At 35.5% G+C, this 20,528-nt stretch overlaps 3 protein-coding genes across 4 annotated transcripts; 1 reads left to right on the top strand and 2 right to left on the bottom strand.

The window, feature by feature from the left end:
- Nucleotides 1–93: 93 nt before the first annotated feature.
- Nucleotides 94–9,466, bottom strand: LOC149424769 (ras-related protein Rab-14). 2 transcript variants are annotated; one of them, XM_089630993.1, is made up of 6 exons: nt 9,364–9,458; nt 9,141–9,282; nt 8,362–8,473; nt 6,171–6,351; nt 4,733–4,915; nt 94–3,440 (listed from the first exon to the last, which is right to left on the bottom strand). In XM_089630993.1, the coding sequence occupies exons 3-6, from the start codon at nt 8,465–8,467 to the stop codon at nt 3,269–3,271; spliced, it is 642 nt and encodes a 213-aa protein (XP_089487119.1). In that variant the 5' UTR covers nt 8,468–8,473; nt 9,141–9,282; nt 9,364–9,458; the 3' UTR covers nt 94–3,268. The 2 variants fall into 2 exon arrangements, with proteins under 2 accessions (XP_089487119.1, XP_089487117.1); XM_089630991.1 differs by having other exon boundaries at nt 9,141–9,466.
- Nucleotides 9,467–9,870: 404 nt separating this feature from the next.
- Nucleotides 9,871–13,646, top strand: Ntmt (N-terminal methyltransferase). The gene is made up of 3 exons (XM_089630989.1): nt 9,871–10,068; nt 11,267–11,733; nt 11,929–13,646. Exons 2-3 carry the CDS (start codon nt 11,303–11,305, stop codon nt 12,200–12,202), a joined length of 705 nt encoding a protein of 234 aa, XP_089487115.1. The 5' UTR covers nt 9,871–10,068; nt 11,267–11,302; the 3' UTR covers nt 12,203–13,646.
- A 116-nt stretch (nt 13,647–13,762) lies between these two features.
- Prx6a (Peroxiredoxin 6a) lies at nt 13,763–19,687 on the bottom strand. The gene is made up of 4 exons (XM_089630990.1): nt 19,034–19,687; nt 17,718–17,893; nt 15,932–16,130; nt 13,763–14,965 (listed from the first exon to the last, which is right to left on the bottom strand). The coding sequence occupies exons 1-4, from the start codon at nt 19,120–19,122 to the stop codon at nt 14,764–14,766; spliced, it is 666 nt and encodes a 221-aa protein (XP_089487116.1). The 5' UTR covers nt 19,123–19,687; the 3' UTR covers nt 13,763–14,763.
- Nucleotides 19,688–20,528: the final 841 nt, after the last annotated feature.

Genomic DNA, 20,528 nt, shown 5'->3' with positions numbered 1-20,528 from the left:
ACAAATATATACTGCCCTTAGCAAGGTACGGTTCATACAAATAAATACATAAACTGATCTTTATTTCATAATTTAAAATACAAACAAGCTACGTCTTTAATATTACATTTATTATTGAATAACATTACATTAAATCACAAGAAAAGAATTGCTAATTTACAGGTAAATGTAAATAAGTGACAAAAATTAAACAAGAATCTAAAATTATATACATAAATTTTTTGATAAACATACAGCTTTCACATTATATATTTTTCTTATTTATAAAAAATATTTGATTATAAACTAATATACAGGGTGGTGCAGAAGTAATGATCCAGTTTTGAGGAGGTATAAAAAAAATTAATAAACGCAGAGACTTAAGTTTTGAATACCACTTCAGCGAGATGGCGGCCTTCAGTAGCAATATGTATAGAATAGTAGCAGTATTTGTGAAGTTTTGGGCTGCTTTTCTTGCAGCAACAATTCAGTGAGGAAAATAATTGGAGATCTGTGGTTCCAACAAGATGGGTCTACAGCTCGGTTTTCTACGGCCAACTCGAGACAAATGTTCCCTGCTCAACTTCTCTGTGGAGAAAGATTTCACATCGCCCCCACACTTTGAAGAGCTGAGGCTGCATGGCATGGAAAGTGCAGAAAAACAGCCCAAAGCTTCAGAAATAGACTCATTAGACTACATCAGTATATTGCTGCTGAAGACCGCCATATTGCTGATGTGGTATTCAAAAGCGGGTCATTACTTCTGCCCCATCTGCATGATTATATTTAGGGGTGATTCCAACGTCACTACACACATGCATTATACAAATCAATTCAATTCGTCTCCCACTTCCTTCCATTCTTACGCGACCCACGGCCTTCTATAAATACATAATATATATAAAGCAGGTTGCGGCAATACGGGACACTTACTAATAAAGTACTTCTTGGGTTGATCATGAATTTAACATAGAACAGTGTTATTATCTGTTTTTACATAAATACAGGTTAACCTATCTACCAATATTCTCACTTCACTCTGAAATATCAGTTTATTTCTTGTTGCAAAATATTATATTCTTCAAATTAAAACTATCATCTCAATGTAACCAACCAACCATCGTAGGGTTTTCCGCTTATTTCAATTACTACCAGCCCAGAAAATAAACTGAGCACTAGCCCACTGTACCTCTGGTGTATGTATTTAAGTCCTACAACAGAAACCCCTATATACATGGTGAGGACGGATATAGAGAGAGGCCGGTTTCTTCTCTAAAGTCATTTGTCATCAGAAAACATTTTCGCTACCAAAACCCAATGTTTATTTTACTATTGAAAGGTCAGTATTTCAACAATTAGTGTCTTTAAATTTTTCACCTGTAATAAGTAGTAATACATATTTTTAAAATCAGCGGGATAAAATTAGGAAAGATTGTATTCTATAAATAAATCAATGCGCAAACAGCTTGAATAAAACAAAATACAAGCATAGGTATTTAAATGTAAACGGTTTTCAGATCTACTTGTAATATTTACCATATTAAAATACAATTATTGTTACTAAATACATACGCAGAACTGCTTGAAGCTGCAGAGCCGATGCAAAGCTGGTGTTCCTTTATGGCTAACAAAAACATAAAGACGAGTGGGAATCAGAGTAAGATGATCCAATTTATGCAACAGAACAGAATATTGACGGTTGTTGAAGGGCGTTCTTTAGGGTTTAATAAATACATTCACTAAAACATTTGATTATTGATTCCAAATCAGATTTTACATGGTATGAAGGATACGGTTAGAATTTGACTGTTAAAATTAAATAATGAGAAGCATATTATAATTATGTAGAAAACAAACAGTTGTGCCCGTCTTAAACTAACACAATATAATACGTTCCATTTCTGTAGACAGATTCTCAGTATTCCCTGCAAAGTGTGACATATTAAACGGAATATGGAAAGCAGAACTCTGTAGTACGCAGATATGTTCAGGGATACCAATCAACCATCCGTAAGGTTTAACTTTGTTGAATTGGATATCCCCAGTATATTGCAACCTAAGAATTAAACGGAGTATGGAAAGCAGAACTCTGTAGTACGCAGATATGTTCAGGGATACCAATCAACCATCCGTAAGGTTTAACTTTGTTGAATTGGATATCCCCAGTATATTGCAACCTAAGAATTAAACGGAGTATGGAAAGCAGAACTCTGTAGTACGCAGATATGTTCAGGGATACCAATCAACCATCCGTAAGGTTTAACTTTGTTGAATTGGATATCCCCAGTATATTGCAACCTAAGAATTTTGACAAATTTTCCATTACCCTAACTAAAACCCAATCCATTGATGGTAAATAGATCGCATATCGCCAATCACAATTGCAAAAGTCATTAAATTCGTTTGTGGCTTAACAGAGTGCAAGGTAAAATAAAAGTTAACTATTAATTGGATCGAATAGTATTTTAGTCCTTGAAAAATTTGGCATTTGATAAAGCTGATCCTATACCTACAAAATGGTGTCCAGAAATTATATTTAACTATGTATCAATTTGTTAAGTTTGAAATTTCACCATAAAAGCTAATTTAAAACCCAAATCCACTGAAAAACTAATAATAAGAAATATCCACATTGTGATTGTTTTGCCTATGGCATACTGAAAAGGCAAAATTTTCTTTTATAAAGCAAAATATTTACAGCCCATACTTGTTAGAATGACATAGCATAAATTTGTGCAATAGAATTTATGTTAAATAAACTGTAGAAGTTTGCTAAGAAGCGACATTTTCATTAGACTGCTCGTGCTTCAACTCACTTCACCCAACAATACTACTTTTGTGAATGCATTCATTAATATAGAAATGCCACTGAGGTTGTATGACCCATAAAGATCAACACTATGCACACCATAAGAATTACAATAATATTTAAACCATTAATAATAAAATGAATCAATCATAATTTATTGGACACTGTTACTGAGACACGAGTGACCACCGAACTAGGCCACCTGGGGATTTGTGAAAAGTCACTCGATAGAAAGAAACTAAGGGCGGGTTGTTAACAGAATTTGAACCAACTGTACCTGTCTGTTGTTATTACCTACTATCTTTACTCCGAGGAGAGCGCAGGGGTAATGAATGATAGAGAACAGATAATGACTGAGAAATGGGGAGAGTGTTAAGCCACAAACGACCAGTTGGAACAATTTCAAGCACAGGCTGATTCCGTGCCATGGAATGTCTTATAATATAATTGAACCATAAACAATAGAGAAAGACAATACAGTTAGCAGGAGCAGTTGTCTTTGGGTTCGGGCTGGTCGGTGAGGGGCCGGCCGGGCTGTGCAGGTTTGTGCTGGACTCCGGACTCGGCTGCGTTGAGGTCCAGGCGCCCGTCCTGGATGCTCTGATAGATCTTCTTGGCGGTTTCTAGGAAAGCTTCCTCTACGTTTTCACCTCTGAAAATGTGAATTTATTTATTTATATCTCCACAATTATACAGATGTTTACAATTCGCTCAAGGGTATTTGACAGCATGTACTAAGAACAGTGGCAGTTCATGGTCTAAATCATTGGGAGTACTACATATTTAAGTTTTTGTGAGCACCTTTTCTTCTTCATCGAATATATTTTATGAAGGAACATTATTTTAAAAGTTGGTGTGGAGAGGTAGGCATTATATATACATAATAGTGAACTCCCATTAAAAAGATGAGAAAATTTAATTATTTAAGACAAACTTGCATTATAATAATATCAGCACATTTTAAACAGTACACCAAAATTCTGCCTTTAAAATCACGCGACCGAAGAACAGGTGCAATCCATTCAGAGCAATCCGGTATTCCCATTTTGTGCATTATAGAATCAGCACAAAATGACGGTGTTATCGCCAACTTATTCCAACACTATCCTGGTGCCACATTATCTCCGGAGATTGATGGATGGCGCCGGCTGGTCTTTGGGCACAATAAGGATGCAAGTTAAATGTTATTTATGTTTTGGTATTTAACATCCTTTAGTATATATTTATTTTCTTGTTCCTGCATTTCTCCAACCATTTGCTTAATGGCATCTGTAAATCTACTAGTAAAATTAACAGATTTTAATGTAACTGTACTTACGTTTTCGTATTTAAAATTCAACCCTTTCGGCAAATGCTATATTGTCTAAGTCACTAGTTATGCAATATTGTGTTGAGTTTTCTCCAGTATACAGCATAATGCAGTAAGTACATTTTGATTAAATATATCTCCTCTTGAATTTCTGAACCCCCAGTTGAAAAGACTATGAACCGCCACTGGCCATAAGTATTAGGTAAGAGACGAAAGGCACAAGGAGATATTTGTGATAGAATTTATTTTGCCAAAACAGTAACTAAAAAGGCGGATAACATTAAAACAAAAAATCAACCCACAAAAAAAGAAGTTTTTTTTACTATAATACATCTATTTTAAAATTTCTTTTGAATCGATTTCGATTGAACCTTCCTCTCCAGGAACTGTAGTCGACAACTCTACCAACATGGCCAAATGCCGATCGGGTAAAACTGGCAATTATTTAGTATATTAATTGCTGTAATGTCATTCGATTGCCACCAAGAGCTGATATAGAACATTGTGGCTGCTAATATTGTGCTTTTCAGTGTTTAAGTAAACTCAAGGGGATTCTAAATCATAGTATCTAAGGAACAATTCAGCTGCAGTTGAGTGCTTGCGCATGCAAAACAAATAAGGCAAACTATACTAACGTTTTGGCACTTGCTTCTACAAACATAAGGCCATTATCATCAGCAAACTGCTTTGCTTCTTCGTATGTCACGTCTCGTTGTCCTTCCAAGTCAGACTTGTTCCCGATGAGGAAGATAACAGTGCTGGGGTTGGTGAGGTTGCGTGTGTCCGTCAGCCAGCTGCTCAGGTGGTTGTATGTCGACCTGTAATACACTCACAATCATTTCATTTGTTTTGGTAGATAATTTTATCTCATAAGCTATATAATATACAGAACGATTGGAACTTTGATTGCAAAACATATTAACAGGGTAACAATTTTTGACCATTCCTGAGATAAACAAAAATAAATAAGAGATTTAAAAATATTCAAACTATGTTCGATAATAGAATATTCCACACAATACATAATAATAATACCGCGGAGGATTAGTTGAATAAACTTTCAAAGGCTCAATTATCTTTTCTGTTACTTTAGCTGGTGTTCATGTATCTATTCATGAGTAGAAAACCCTTCATATTATAATAATGGACATTTACAAACATAGCTGAAGATAGATATTTCTGTTAAAGACCATCCTTTCTATAATAATTAGATTATTTCCCAATTAACTTTTCAGAAATATTAATTCTCTACTTCTTAATAATTTAAAAACGTCTCTGTATCATGCCTTCAATATTTGGCATCAAGTATCAATCACCATTTATGGAAACAAACAAGTCACTGTTGTGACTAACTTCCAAAATTCTATTCAGCAAACAAATATGGGATCATCAAAACATAGCCTTTGGTCACAGTGACTTCTGGAAAACAACGCATTTAAGAATGGTAAAATGATTCCCAAACAAATGAGGAAAATAAGACATCTGAAATGAAACCATAATAAACCCAGGGTGTCTACAGGGATAGAAGATTCTTCAATAGTGACCAGCTGCCAATAGTGGAGGTTCGTGACTTTTGGGTGAACTAATTTGGAAGTGCTAATATTTAAAACAAAAAAGCCATTATTGATGTTGTTGTAGCCGAAAAGGTTTTATTTTTTTACACAGTGGTGGCGACAGTGCAGCACACTGCCAAACTGAACTTCACTGAAAATCTTCAAGCAAAAATCCGAATTTCGAAAAAAAAAAACCATTTTGGACTATATAATAATTCCCTATTTCTCAAACATAGCACTCTATTGCAATAAAAAGTCACGAGCCGCCATTGGCTGCAAACCTGCAAAAATCTCAATTACACCCAACAATTGAATTTAAGAGCCACCTCTGAGAGTCTGTTCTACAGGTATTTTAATGGAGCCTGCTCTATGGAGCTAGCGGCAATGATTTGGATGATTTGTGAAAATTCACCTCAAGGGCGCTGATCTCATTATTTTTGAATTTAGTAAATAATCATTGTGTTTTGTGTGGATGAATGAATGACAAAAGAAGACAGTAGGTAATGTATGTGTATATCACCTGCGAGTGATGTCATATACCATGAGAGCACCAGCGGCCCCACGGTAGTAGGAGCGGGTGACAGCCCGGAACCGCTCTTGACCGGCCGTGTCCCAGATCTGTAATTTTATCTTCTGGCCCGAAACTTCGATTATTCGGGTGCCAAATTCCACCCCGATTGTGTGTGGGCAATCGGCCATAACTAAAAATGACATGAATCAGGAAGAATTATTTTGAAAATAGAACTTTTAGTATTGATATATATATATATATATATTACAAATATTTGGGTAAGCTTCGGTTTATGGGTGAAATTCCTAAAAATTAAAACCAGTTATTTTTATACTAACTTTGGGCCGGGGAATCCGAATCTGGAAGAATTAGGTGGCGGCAAGCAATATTAACTGAATTACACGACTTTAAAATTTCGACGCACAAAAAATTTAACTGGCCATTTTGAACGCTTTCTGACAATAAAACTAGTTATCTTTATACTAACTTTGGGACGGGGAATCCGAATCCGAAAGAATTAGGTTGGGGCAAGCAATATAAACTGAAATATACGACTTAAAAATTTTAGATGCAAACAATATACAACGGCATTGCCGATGCGTTTTTTTGACAGTAAATCCATAGAAAAATAACCAAAGATATATAAAATTAAGTGTTGCTAGTAAGCAATAATATCAATAACGTAAAATAACATGTTTATAATTTCAGTAATATTTCATATTCAAACAGTTAGATTTAGGTTTATTATCACGAAAGGTGAGTTTTTATGTCGGGGGAGACGAAAATATATGCATTTTATATTTTAATTTTGCTAACATTATTTCATTTACGTAAAGTATTCAGATACATTTTATTCACTTTTGTATCACAAACCATGTTACACAAACCTAGCGTAGCCGCTAAACTACTTGAAAACTGGGATGTTTTCTTGCCTTGACGCGAGTAGGCGCTACGAAGGGGGCACTTTCTTTTCTATCACAAACCATGTTACACAAACCTAGCGTAGCCGCTAAACTACTTGAAAACTGGGATGTTTTCCTGCCTTGACGCGAGTAGGCGCTACGAAGGGGGCACTTTCTTTTCTATCACAAACCATGTTACACAAACCTAGCGTAGCCGCTAAACTACTTGAAAACTGGGATGTTTTCCTGCCTTGACGCGAGTAGGCGCTACGAAGGGGGCACTTTCTTTTCTATCACAAACCATGTTACACAAACCTAGCGTAGCCGCTAAACTACTTGAAAACTGGGATGTTTTCTTGCCTTGACGCGAGTAGGCGCTAAGAAGGGGGCACTTTCTTTTCTATCACAAACCATGTTACACAAACCTAGCGTAGCCGCTAAACTACTTGAAAACTGGGATGTTTTCTTGCCTTGACGCGAGTAGGCGCTACGAAGGGGGCACTTTCTTTTCTATCACAAACCATGTTACACAAACCTAGCGTAGCCGCTAAACTACTTGAAAACTGGGATGTTTTCCTGCCTTGACGCGAGTAGGCGCTACGAAGGGGGCACTTTCTTTTCTATCACAAACCATGTTACACAAACCTAGCGTAGCCGCTAAACTACTTGAAAACTGAAATACGTAAATACTTACGTAATTGAAATAATGTTAGCAAAATTAAAATATAAAATGCATATTTTTTCGTCTCCCCCGACATAAAAACTCACCTTTCGTGATAATAAACCTAAATCTAACTGTTTGAATATGAAATATTACTGAAATTAAAAACATGTTATTTTACGTTATTGATATTATTGCTTACTAGCAACACTTAATTTTATATATCTTTGGTTATTTTTCTATGGATTTACTGTCAAAAAAACGCATCGGCAATGCCGTTGTATATTGTTTGCATCTAAAATTTTTAAGTCGTATATTTCAGTTTATATTGCTTGCCCCAACCTAATTCTTTCGGATTCGGATTCCCCGTCCCAAAGTTAGTATAAAGATAACTAGTTTTATTGTCAGAAAGCGTTCAAAATGGCCAGTTAAATTTTTTGTGCGTCGAAATTTTAAAGTCGTGTAATTCAGTTAATATTGCTTGCCGCCACCTAATTCTTCCAGATTCGGATTCCCCGGCCCAAAGTTAGTATAAAAATAACTAGTTTTAATTTTTAGGAATTTCACCCATAAACCGAATATATTCCAAATATTTTATACAATATACTTCAATAACATTAATTTAATTAACTCTTACATTTCTTTTCTGTAAATTGGTGAAGTAGACATGATTTTCCAACACCCATGTCGCCAATGATGATATATTTGAATATGTAGGAGTAATTATAAGGACCAGCCGCCATTTTTCTCTGAAAATATTAATTACTTTAACAGTTTGAAAAACTGACACATCAAGAGTAGGTGTACATTGTGTTGTTTTTTTTTCTAGCCTTTACAAGATAAATTGTAAATATGATAAATGATAAAGGGGCGCCATTACAATTTAGCTATGCTGATTGATTAATAAATTTATTGGAGTACTGTATTTAGTAAATAAATCCAACAACAAGGGTATCCTATAGCCCTGCATTATCATTCTACAGTATTATAGCATTGTAATTTGACTACATAGGAACCAGATCCTTGGCACTACACCTACACCTACAGCTGTTTTAACGAATATCGTTTAATCAAAAACAGAACCAATCAAAAATAATTATTTTAGCTAAGGAAAATCTTTGACGCATTCAATTCAAGGCTATCATCATAAATTATCTCGAGATAGAAACTTTGGAAATCGTAAATACAAAATTGAGACAAATTACAATTCTAGTGAAATAAGGCAATGCCGCCTCTACCATAAATAAACCACTCTACATTATACTAATAATAAACACTCACTATTTGATAGGGTACATTTTGAAAACAAAAAAAGGAGAGGCCACAACAAAGTAGTGAGGCAGAGAACTGTCAACTGTTACTTGAATATCATTTGTAATACCGCCTTGGTATCATTTCCACCAATATGTTACTTACATATTATATCGTCGATAAATTGCACAAAAACTAGATAGAATCTTTTTCTACACAAATCAACAAATTAAATTTATAATGTGATGGTTCCAAAACAAGGTGTACCATTCACAAAGGCAATATAAAAGAAGCATTAATTTTTAGCCTGGAAATGGAAATTAAAAGTTTACATTAGACGATGGTTGATTAATTAAAAAACAAACATAAAATGCCGTAGGTGACGTACACTATTAATCATCGAAAACGACACTTTCTTTGACAATATGACAACCGACATTAATCCATAAAGAAAATTTTCATTTTGATGATTTTGATCCCTGCACCATAGACATCACTCTACGCATAAATATATGACTCTACGTAAAAACCATAAAATTCTGACTCGTACCTCAGTTCAGTAGTGATGGGTGAAATATACATTTTTTAATCGATTTACGGTTCAAATTAACAATAGCTTTAATTTTCAAAAAAATTCGCCGCAATTTTTCCTACAAAAACCATACCAGATATTTTGAAGTGTCAAACAGCTTCCATTTTCAAAAAAAATCGCCGCAATTTTTTCAACAAAAACCATACCAGATATTTTGAAGTGACATTTTATTTCAAAACCTTTCGACCTCATTCCCATAAATTTTAATCGATTTTCGTTACGCACATCTAGTGATGTTTGTAACGAAAGTTATAGTTAACGAAACAAGAAAATAGTATCGGTATCACGGTATCTATGGTTATGTTCTGTCAAATCGTCAAATGTCAGTGTTCGGTCACTAATGTTCATTATTCGCTGAACGGGGAGCGGAAGGCTAATATTTTATCGGCTTCCGTAACGCACATGCCGTTTGTAAAATACCATATTTAAAACAAATGTTTGCAACTTTAAAAAAATTACACCTCTCACTCGAAACGTATTGTAAAACTTTGTTTTGCCCAGGTAGATTGACTTATTTTAAGAACACATTCCACTTTGAGGTTAAAAACTGCACAATTCACTGTAAAATGAGTTTATTTTGTTCTTGAATGCGGTTTTTCCCTGTTGCAATTATTATCAGTCATTTCAGAAAAATAGTGTACCGTAACGGTACCTCGGTGGGTTTTGTACAAAACCGTCAGTTTATTTTGTATAGTATATTTAATATAAATAAAGAGGTAATTATTCGGGATCGCTGGCCACGCTTAATACGATTTTTTTTAAATTAAACCTTTTGATTCACCTTAATTACTATAAAAGGCAACTTCTGCATTTGAAACATTTTACATTCTATTTTTCAATTAAGTAAAATGAAAATTCGCTTTCGTTGTATGGGATGACAGCTATTTACCGGAAGTTCTTAAGCGTGAGAGGAATACTTGGAGCAGGTGGATGAATTTGTGTATTTAGGAAGCATGTTTGCGAGAGATGGGAAGGCTGACAGAGATATTGAAAGAAGAGTAAATGCAGGTAACTCCATTAATGGAGGACTGAACGCAGTTGGCACTAACAAAAAATTGTCCAAAGAAGCGAAGTTAGCAGTCCACAATGGAGTGCTGGTACCTGCCCTGATGTATGGAAGTGAGGCATGGAACTGGCAAAGAAAGGATGAAAATAGATTGAATGCTGTTGAAATGAGATCCCTGAGGCGTATGTGTGGTAAAACCATGTATGATCGTGTGAGGAATGTGGATATCCGCAAAGAGTGCAAGGCTGATGTAAGCGTAATGAGTAAGATCAAGAAAGGGACGCTTAGATGGTTTGGGCATGTAGGGCGAATGAGCGAAGAAGAAAGGAGTGCGAGGAGAATATACGATGCAAATGTGAATGGTAGCAGAAGTCGGGGACGCCCGAGGAAGACATGGCACGACCAAGTGAATCAGATACTTGAGTCGGGCCATGTCAAGAGTCAGAACAATAGAAGAGTATGTATGAGACGATGCATGAATGTGAATGAGGCAAGGAGTGTGTGCCAAGACCGAGTTGTTTGGCGGCCCGTCCTCTCTGCCTACCCCTGCGGAGAAACAGCGTGATGGTTAGTTAGTTAGTTCTTAAGCGTGGCCAGCGATCCTGAATATTTACTGATTAAGATAGCAGTAGTTACTATTAAAAAATATGGTGTCCGAAGACATTTATAAGTAATATTATCTAATATTTTCAGTTTGGTCATGTCGAAAAACTTCAATTTATAATAAATATGGAGTCAATATTTTACAAGAAAGCTGCTGATTATTGGTCCAATATACCCGCCACTTTAGAGGGGGTTCTAGGAGGATTTGGATTTATATCTAAAGTTGACATCGATGGATCCAAACAGTTCCTTGAACAATTGTTTGATTTGGAGAATCCTCCCCAAAAGAACGTCGCCCTCGACTGCGGGGCGGGTATCGGTCGAATCACCAAAGATCTTCTGATTAACATTTATGACAAAGTGGAGATGGTAGAACAAAATGCTGCTTTTCTGAAACAAGCGGAGATATCCATCGAACCCAAGTCCAAGTTGGGTCGTATGTACCCAGTTGGCTTGCAGAACTTTGTAACTGACCAGAAGTACGATGTAATTTGGTGCCAGTGGGTTTTAGGCCATCTGACCGATAAAGATTTCATCAAATTCTTCATCAAATGCAAGTATGTATTTTCTCAATATTTAAATTTAATGTTATGTTCTATGTTCAATCATCGTTATGTGTACTCTCTCGTGCGTTGTAAACTAAAATAAGTGTGAACTATGGCCAAACTATAGTAAATTCATTCTTTAGGAACAGTTTCCTCCATGGCAAATGATTTCAGTCCTTATTTCTAATAATTTTGTTATTTTTTCAGGAACTCCTTAAGCCCGAATGGTGTTATTATTGTCAAGGAAAATGTCACGTCTTCCGGCCAGCTGGAGCGTGATGATGTAGATTCTTCAGTTACTCGTTCCTTAGAGCATTTACTATTATTATTAACTAAGTCACGTTTGGTTATAATTAAAGAATATAAACAAGACAATTTCCCTGCGGGGATTTATCCTGTACACATGTTTGCACTCCGCTCGGAAGGGAAGGCGGCTGGTGAAGCGACTAAAGCAAATGGATCAATTTCTGTTAATTCTTAACATTATAGTCTAACATATACAGGTGTCTGGGGATAGAGTACACAAACTTCGGGTAGATGATTTTACATCATGGTAGAAGTAAAACAATACAGAAAGATGTTTCCGTACAAACAATTCAACCTTTGTACCTGAAAACTAACTAAAAAAGGTAGAAATTTTGAAAAAACTTATTTACCTTTTTTACTTGTACTATCATGTTTTAATTTGGAAGGCGGGTATGGATACCGCCACCCCAGGAACCATTTATTGGATAACCAACACCCCTGCCATAGGTCACCCCAAGTGGTTTGCTATGTTTGGTAACTTCACATGGATGCCTGGGTTCACGGCGTGAGGTTTGTCTAGGACTTGTGCTTTGCGTTAACCCACCCGCTGCGTGGAGGGCCGAATCGGGAAAGACTGGTTAAGGAAAACCTCTCTAGCAGTGGGAGAGATGGATTCATACGTCCGTCACTCCCGGACTTATTGACCCCAGATTCCTACCCACCCCTCATACCTTTTTCCTACCCAGAATTTTCTCTCGTTCACTTCTGTAAAAACACCCTCCACACAGCATCCCCTAAGATTAAATAGGCCTTGAGGGATTTTTTCCTCAGGGTCTCCTGTGTCCCCACACAGGATGTAAAAAAAAATATTAGGGTCACCTCCCAAAGTTTGTGCACTTTATAGTTATGGACATCCTGTATAGTTCAATAGGTTGTATTGCAAAATGGGGAGGAATAAAAAATCATAATGCTGAGTAAAGTTTGTCTTTGCTTTTGCAGGGAAAATTGGGATTCGAGCCCTTATGAACCAAACATGTGAATGCATGAAAATATTATTGTTTAATATTTACCAGTACTTAGCTTTTTAGTTAGGGAATATTATAATAGATTATTGTTGCATGTTTTATTTAAAAATTGGTATTGTTTTCTGTTTAGCAGTATTATTATTTATACAAATCAATGAATATTGAAATATCAACAGGGGGGAAACTGCTCACCAAATAAATGGACATAACCACAATATTTTTCATTGAATTTAGTTTTTTTTTGTTGTTACAACACGGGTGTGAATTTTAGGGCTTCCAAAACTGACACCAAAAACCTTAACTTAACAGAACCTCAGGGCAGTAATATCCAAAATATTATTCCTTACATTAAAATGAATTTTATTGTTTGCGTAATTTGTGTCCCTGAAAAAGAATAACTCTTTAATTTAACTGGGTCGCTTTAAAGAACAACGCATATGGTCTCATAGTAATCGTATCTCCCTTACTGTCAGGGTTACAAATATGATCGAAAGTGTTAGAAAGAGAAAACAGCACGCTTTATACATATTCGATTGTCGAACCACAGAAGAATTAAAGAACGAACTTCAGAAAAAATTATATACCTTTTTTAAAATATGAAATGATTGAAATTGAGGTGATAATAACGTTTTTTAATACATTTGTCTAATAGAATGCGTGTTTTATTTATTTTTTCGTTATCAGTAATTCATGTAACAAAACACGTAATGTGAGCCATTTTTAATTTTTTGTTTAGTTCTCATTAAAAATTTTAATAAGTCAAAAATTATATTTTCATTTCTAATAATAAAATTTTGAAAGCGTTTTTAATCATCTTTCAAAAGAAGTTTTTTGTTTTCGGATACAATCAGAAATCTTTCATTTATTTGGATTTTATTGCAAAGCGGAATTACTCTGACCTTCTATCAGAATAGGCCTGACGAGTTAAATATTATTATAGTGTTAACAACATAAGTTGCCCGTGAAATGGAAAATAATTTTCTAAATATTATTAAACTACCATATTTTGTATTTTTATAAATTATATCCATATACATTAATTTGTTTAAATAGTAAAATACCAATAAAATCTTGTTAACTAACACTGAAACTTGTTTTGTCAAAAATACATACACTGTTCATAAATAATCCAATCGGTTAATTGGTCCAGCCGTCCAAGGCATCGGGTTCCCACCCAGGCTTCGCAAGTTCAATCCTCTGCTAGATAAGTCCCCCATCTTCACACAAGCAACATTATGTGTTGTTATGTCGGGCTATCCGTATGTTTAGATATGATTTAAGATTTTCATGGCCAAAAGTATTATCGTTATTTTTGGGGTACTCTGGGTATGTTTAGTTACCGGTCATTAGCTGAGTTGGCATCGCGTCTGGTTCCTACAGGCGTTGTGAGTTTAATTTCTCGGCTGGCTTAAGTTTAAGTCTTCATCACGGCAAAAGCAACGTTTTCCGCTTTTTGCGGTGGTATTAGGAGATTTTCAAAGATTGTCAGGTTATTCGTAACCCAGGAATGTTTGTCTTTCTTTTAAATAAATAAATAGTTCAAGCACCCAGACAGTGGTTCTAAATTAAAGAGTACAGTGCTTTATTATATTCTTTTTACACTTGAAAATCCAACAAGCAAACACAAATGATATAAATAAAAACCCGCAGGATAAGAAAAATTGAAGAAATAAAAATGCACATACATATTTTAATAATAACTTGAATTTTAAAAATATAAAATGTTTTAATCTTTTACCTCAACATGAATAATTTTATATAGATTATTTAATCACGGCTGAGGAGTTTTACGCAGATAGTTCAACCCTGAAGGCAATTGGACAGTGGTTATTCCATTAGGGAATAATTCCTTGGCTTGCTCATCCAGGATTGCAGGCAGCACCATGCACTCTCCACCAACCGTCCAATCTGCAGGAGTTGCGACCTTGTTCTTATCGGTCATCTGCATTGCATCCAGGGTGCGAAGAATTTCACTGTAATTTAAAAACCCAAATAAATGGACCAGGAAACCAATATGACAGAAATTTTTTTACTTTGTAATTTTATTTTATTTATAACCTAAAAATTAGCTTTTATCCCAAAATTATAAAATCAGATTTTACAAAATTTGTAATTTTAAAAAGTTCTTTGAAATTCAACTGTTTCATATTCGAAATTTTTGTTTATGATCCATTTAAAACTTAACATTATTAAATTAAGTACACAAATTTTAGGCACTCACTCACTTAACTGTTAACCGGGCGGGACGTATAAATACTTAAACAGTATCGGGTACGGGTAGGACGTATGAATACGTCCTTGAAATATATGTTGCACTCTGGAACGAGCGGGACGTATATTTCCGAGCATATCACACGGAAATTGAGTTTAATTTTGAAATATTTTAATTTTTTAAATTCAATGTTTCTCTTTTATCTGTGTGTTTTTATTTATTGTTCTGTAATTATAAACTTTTTTATATTTTTTGTAATCTTTATAATTGTTTGTAAATATTCAATTTTTTTAATTCGATGTTTTCACTTTTTTTGATGCATAAATAAAAAAAAATAAAAATATGAAATTACGTCCACTGATATATTGATACGTCCTAGTGAAGGAGTTCGCGCTCGTTATATGTTGTGTAATTCAAAACTGAACTCCCCGGTTAACAGGTTTAAACAATTGACAAATTGCGAATTTTTTTTTAAAGCAACTGCCTACATGTATGACTGGAGACAGAGCTGGCCCTGAGCCAAATGGCACCCGGAGCGGACCGCTCCAACTGTGCCTGTACAGGGCCGGCCCTGACTGGAGACACAGCAAATTACTAATAATAAATTATTAAAACCAGTTGCTGTCCCAATTCTATAAAGTGTACCATGTGTGAATATTCTTATTTATTTCATGTATGATGTGTAATCATAAGTGAATTGCTTTCTATAAGAAAAAACAAAACCTACATAAAGTTGCGACCGGTGGTGGCAGGATATAGAATGGATAAACGATATTTCTTAGTTGGATCGATGATGAAGACCGCTCTGGCTGGAAGAGGAATGCCGATGGAATCTAGTTCATCTTCATCCAGCATACCGAGCTGCACGCACAGCCTTCTGTCCGAATCCTCGATGATGGGATAAGGAAAACCTTCACTCGTATCATCTAAACATAAAATAAATATGAAAAATACCTAATGCTAGGAATTTGTAAAAGGAAAAGCTGTTATTTATATTCAATGCATTTTTTTATAATCATTCATCAAAGTTATGATTTAAATTCTAGATCGCCGACACTAAAATTCTATGTATTATCGCAATAACTTATTTGTTTTGCAAAATGATTTTTTTGTAAATGGTACCGTCTTACTAGATATTGTGTTTATATACAGGGTGCAGCAAATCCGACAGTGTAATTTTGAAGGGCTATTATAAAAAACCGCACAACTTATAGAAATGGGGTTTATTTTATTTTATTCGGTACATCATGCCATTTTAAGATGATGGCCCCTAGCAGTGATACATTGACGAAGGGGATTTCTGAAGTTTTCGGTCGCATTTTGGCACATCTTGACGGGTATAGTGGCGATTTCCTCCCGAATTCGTTCCTCGAGTTCTTCCAAGGTGTGAGGCTGATTTAAAACATTTTCCTTCGGGTAGCCCCACAGGAAAGTCGTAAATCAGGTATGGGCACGGGCCATCCCACGTCAACACGACGAGGAAGGGAAAATCTGTGCAGTACGTGTCGTAGCACCATCCTGTTGAAACATATCTCCTAGATCTGTTTTACCCATTAGTTCTTGCAATTGAGGTTCAAAAAAATTTTACAACATTAAACATAACGTTGAGCGTTGACAGTCACGGTTCGTCCATTTTCCTCAAAAAAATAAGGCCCAATCACCTCAAATTTGGAAATCGCACGCCGTTGGGGAGTGAAGAGGTTCTCTAGTGAAGTTGCCTTGGGTTATTTTCAGCCTAGTACTGAAAATTTTTTTATTCACCGCTCCACAGAGATGCAAGTGGGCCTCGTCACTACTGTAAAAAGTTGACCTCGCATGGATCCGGTTCAACATTTCTTGGGAGCGATTCATGCAGTTTTCATAGTAAGGAGGCTTCGACTCTTGGACAATCATAATTTTGTAGGGGTAGAATGATAAGTCTTGATGCTTTCGGGCAGAGCGCCTAGCGAACATTCAATAGCTTCTCTCACGCTCGTTAAATTTCAGGGTGTTCTTACTGTTTAGGGTCTTCCTAAACACCTAGGTCTTAGTTTGGAACCAGTTTCTTCAAATGTACGCACCAAACTCGCGAAAAAATTATGGTGAAGGATGGTATCACGACGCGCAAGATTGAAGTGCAGCCGGAAGGCCCTATGGGTTGCGACGAAAGAACTTTTAATGCTAAACAATAAACAAGAGGGTTTCTTTGGACTAGTAAATGCTGTTTCACATTTGGGGCATTCCAAAACACTTATTCCACATAACAACAGCTTACCTGCCACAAACACTTATTCCACATAACAACAGCTTACCTGCCACAAACACTTATTCCACATAACAACAGCTTACCTGCCACAAACACTTATTCCACATAACAACAGCTTACCTGCCACAAACACTTATTCCACATAACAACAGCTTACCTGCCACAAATACTTATTCCACATAACAACAGCTTACCTGCCACAAACACTTATTCCACATAACAACAGCTTACCTGCCACAAATACTTATTCCACATAACAACAGCTTACCTGCCACAAATTTTATATCATTAATCCACTGTAGGTGAGATTCAACAGAATCACAGGACAATGCAATAGGTTTCACATTGCGCTTCTTAAATTCAGGCATCAATTTAAGTACTCGAGCCAGCTCCGTTGTGCAGACCGGGGTGAAGTCTGCCGGGTGGGAGAAGAGAATTCCCCATCTAAATGTAACAATTATATTTATATGAATAATACATTTATGCATAAAATATGCCCGCTCATAATACTCATACGAATTATAAAGTGTAAGTTGTGATAATGCACATTGTGCTTATAATGACCCATTACCATCGCAGTTCGTTTTCTTAAGGACCCAAAAGGTCACTTCACAGCACATTGCTGTTACTGTGTTTAAGGTGACCTTTTTTATTTTTAAAAAGAAAGACAAACATCCCAGGGTTACGAACAACCAGACAATATTTGAAAATCTCATACTACCACCACAGTAAGTGGAAAATTTTGCTTGTGTTGTGATGGAGGATTTAGCCAGTTATTTAGTAAATATAATACATCAGGTGAGGTTAATTTTGATGAGAAAAAACGTGATTTATGCACAGTGAGATGCAATAAATAAATGATAGGCTAATTTTATTTTAAGTAAATGTAATTGGTGAAACTTTTTTTGGGAAAAATGGTATTGTGGTACATCTAATTTAAGGTTAAACATATCAATTATGAATGTCAAAAAAGTTTCGATAAACTTGTCGAATTCCGCTGTACGCTTAATACGCAAAATATATATAAATAGCACTTGGTTTCTACTTAATTACTACAAGAAATAACTATTCAGGTGCTCGGAGATGGTAAAAGATGCATAGTTGCAATTTTTCTCAATCGAAGTTCTCAGGTTAGGAAATACGCATAAATTATTAAAATAACCCAATCTAAACCCTAAAAACCTATTTTGTGCATGTTTACTTAAACCTCCGACTTAAATAGTTGTCTCCATTACATATTTAAGTTGAAATCAAGTGTTGTTTTTTTTTAAGAGCCTTTCCAAAGTTTCTTTATAAATCCACAGATTATGATAAAATAAAGGTAATTATTTACCTACGACTACCGTTTGAGAAAATATTCCGTACATGTTAGGTTAGGTTGGATTAGGTAGAATTAAATCACAAACCAGTCTATACAAACCTAGCGTAGCCCACAAACTACTTGAAAACTGGGATATAACTCTAAAGGGGACGCGAGCAGGCGTTATTAAAGGGGCAATTTTTTGTAGTAGTAAAAACGGTAGTCGTAGGTAAATATTTACCAAAATAAATAATATCGAATAGAAATGATAGATTTGTACTTACGAATCACCAAGCCAGTCATGAAAATGTATATCACCGATTGTTGTTTTTGCAGTAAAGTTCGGAAAAGTTTTTCCAAGACTCAACGCCATGATAATTACAAAATGTATATCCAATGAATTAAAATATTTAATTTTTATTTATAGTTTGGGTAAATAAAATTATTTATATTTAATTACACTGTTGATCGACCAAAGTATTATCACCACTATTCAGCGTAAAGTGTATCACGTGCTTTTCCGCTTACGGATCCATAAATAAACTTGAATAAACTAGAAATAATGCATTAAATAGATTTTCCCATAGGATTTGTGAATCCTGAATCGTACTAGCATAAATAAGTCAGTACTAGTTTATTCAAGCTGTCAAAAAAATAGTGACATTTCCGTTGTTTTGGTTCGAGCGATTCAGCCATAAATAAACCACTCTCGATTCAGCCGTGTGTGCATAAATCAACTATCTACGTGAGTGGTTTATTTATGATTCAGCCATAAATAAACCAATCACGATTCAGTCATTAGATGGTCATTGGCATAGCCATTGGATGGATTGGCATGCCATTGGATTCATTCAGCCTTAAATAAATCACCGATTTTGACGCTGGAAAACAAAAACAGGAGAGTTTATCATAGAGGTGAAGCGTATATACGTAAATAAACCACTCTCCGTATATACTAGAACAGATGTTTGGAACAGATACTTTCGTATTTGTTCAAGTCCCGTACACGCAAGACGCGAAATACTCGCAAGCATAAGTAAACAAATCACCTCGCAAGCCTGCGCACATCCTGCGCAAGACGCTTAATGAGAACCGTAAATAAACCACTCTCATGAGAACAGTATTTCAATAATTCAAATACTAAGAACACCGTTAATCATACTTCGGAATTTCATGTGGAACCTCCCGTTGTTTGCGACAGGGGCTGGCTATCAAGTTAAACGCCTGTACCGCCAGAGCTTCTTTCCCAAAGTGGGCGATAACGCCCCCCTATGGGCGTTGGAGGCTTTTGGGGGCAGTAGAAGTCTCAAAAAAAATTCAGGGGCGTTAAATAAATCTAGAGGGGCGACGGCAAACAAATTCTATCTATAAAAAAAACTGACGGAATCTAGCTGAATTAAGCAATAATAAATTGTTTTACTTTCTTATAACTAAACCTTTTTATATAACAAAACTGGGTATTCGCCATTTTGTTTGTTAGTTTTTAAATTAAGTAAAAAACTAACAATGGAATTATTATTTTCTATCACCGTCATTGTTCCTCAAAGTTTGTTTGGAAAACTGTGTCGGACTATCCACTTTCAGTTCGCGCCGTGTTGCTGCTTCACAAAGAAGTACACTGGCTCTCAGATTTGAGGTGGTACTTGTTTGACTCGATTTTGCAATCTGTTTGACTCCGTGATAGAGTTCCTGGAAAACAAAGATACAGAATTGCGCGGCAACCTCATCATATTAAAAAATGATGTGCTTTGACAGACCCGTATAATTTATTTAATGATG

The sequence above is a fragment of the Hesperophylax consimilis genome, chromosome 4 (assembly GCF_061612785.1).
Source record: "Hesperophylax consimilis isolate HC1 chromosome 4, BYU_Hcon_1.0, whole genome shotgun sequence".
Taxonomy (NCBI): Eukaryota; Metazoa; Arthropoda; class Insecta; order Trichoptera; family Limnephilidae; genus Hesperophylax; species Hesperophylax consimilis.
The sequence above is the reverse complement of the archived record's forward strand: the minus strand, read 5'-3'. Positions and strand labels throughout refer to the sequence as shown.

What these genes read in the sequence shown, in the direction of transcription:
- Ntmt (XM_089630989.1), top strand. Translation starts at nt 11,303, where the DNA reads ATGGAGTCAATATTTTACAAGAAAGCTGCTGATTATTGGTCCAATATA. An exon ending in AAATTCTTCATCAAATGCAA is followed by an intron (nt 11,734 to 11,928) that starts GTATGTATTTTC and finishes TTATTTTTTCAG; the next exon opens with GAACTCCTTAAGCCCGAATG.
- Prx6a (XM_089630990.1), bottom strand. Translation starts at nt 19,122, where the DNA reads ATGGCGTTGAGTCTTGGAAAAACTTTTCCGAACTTTACTGCAAAAACA. An exon ending in CATGACTGGCTTGGTGATTC is followed by an intron (nt 17,894 to 19,033) that starts GTAAGTACAAAT and finishes TGTTACATTTAG; the next exon opens with ATGGGGAATTCTCTTCTCCC. An exon ending in ACCACCGGTCGCAACTTTAT is followed by an intron (nt 14,966 to 15,931) that starts GTAGGTTTTGTT and finishes TTTAAATTACAG; the next exon opens with TGAAATTCTTCGCACCCTGG.
- LOC149424769 (XM_089630991.1), bottom strand. Translation starts at nt 8,467, where the DNA reads ATGGCGGCTGGTCCTTATAATTACTCCTACATATTCAAATATATCATC. An exon ending in CCAATTTACAGAAAAGAAAT is followed by an intron (nt 6,352 to 8,361) that starts GTAAGAGTTAAT and finishes TGTCATTTTTAG; the next exon opens with TTATGGCCGATTGCCCACAC. An exon ending in GTAGAAGCAAGTGCCAAAAC is followed by an intron (nt 3,441 to 4,732) that starts GTTAGTATAGTT and finishes TCACATTTTCAG; the next exon opens with AGGTGAAAACGTAGAGGAAG.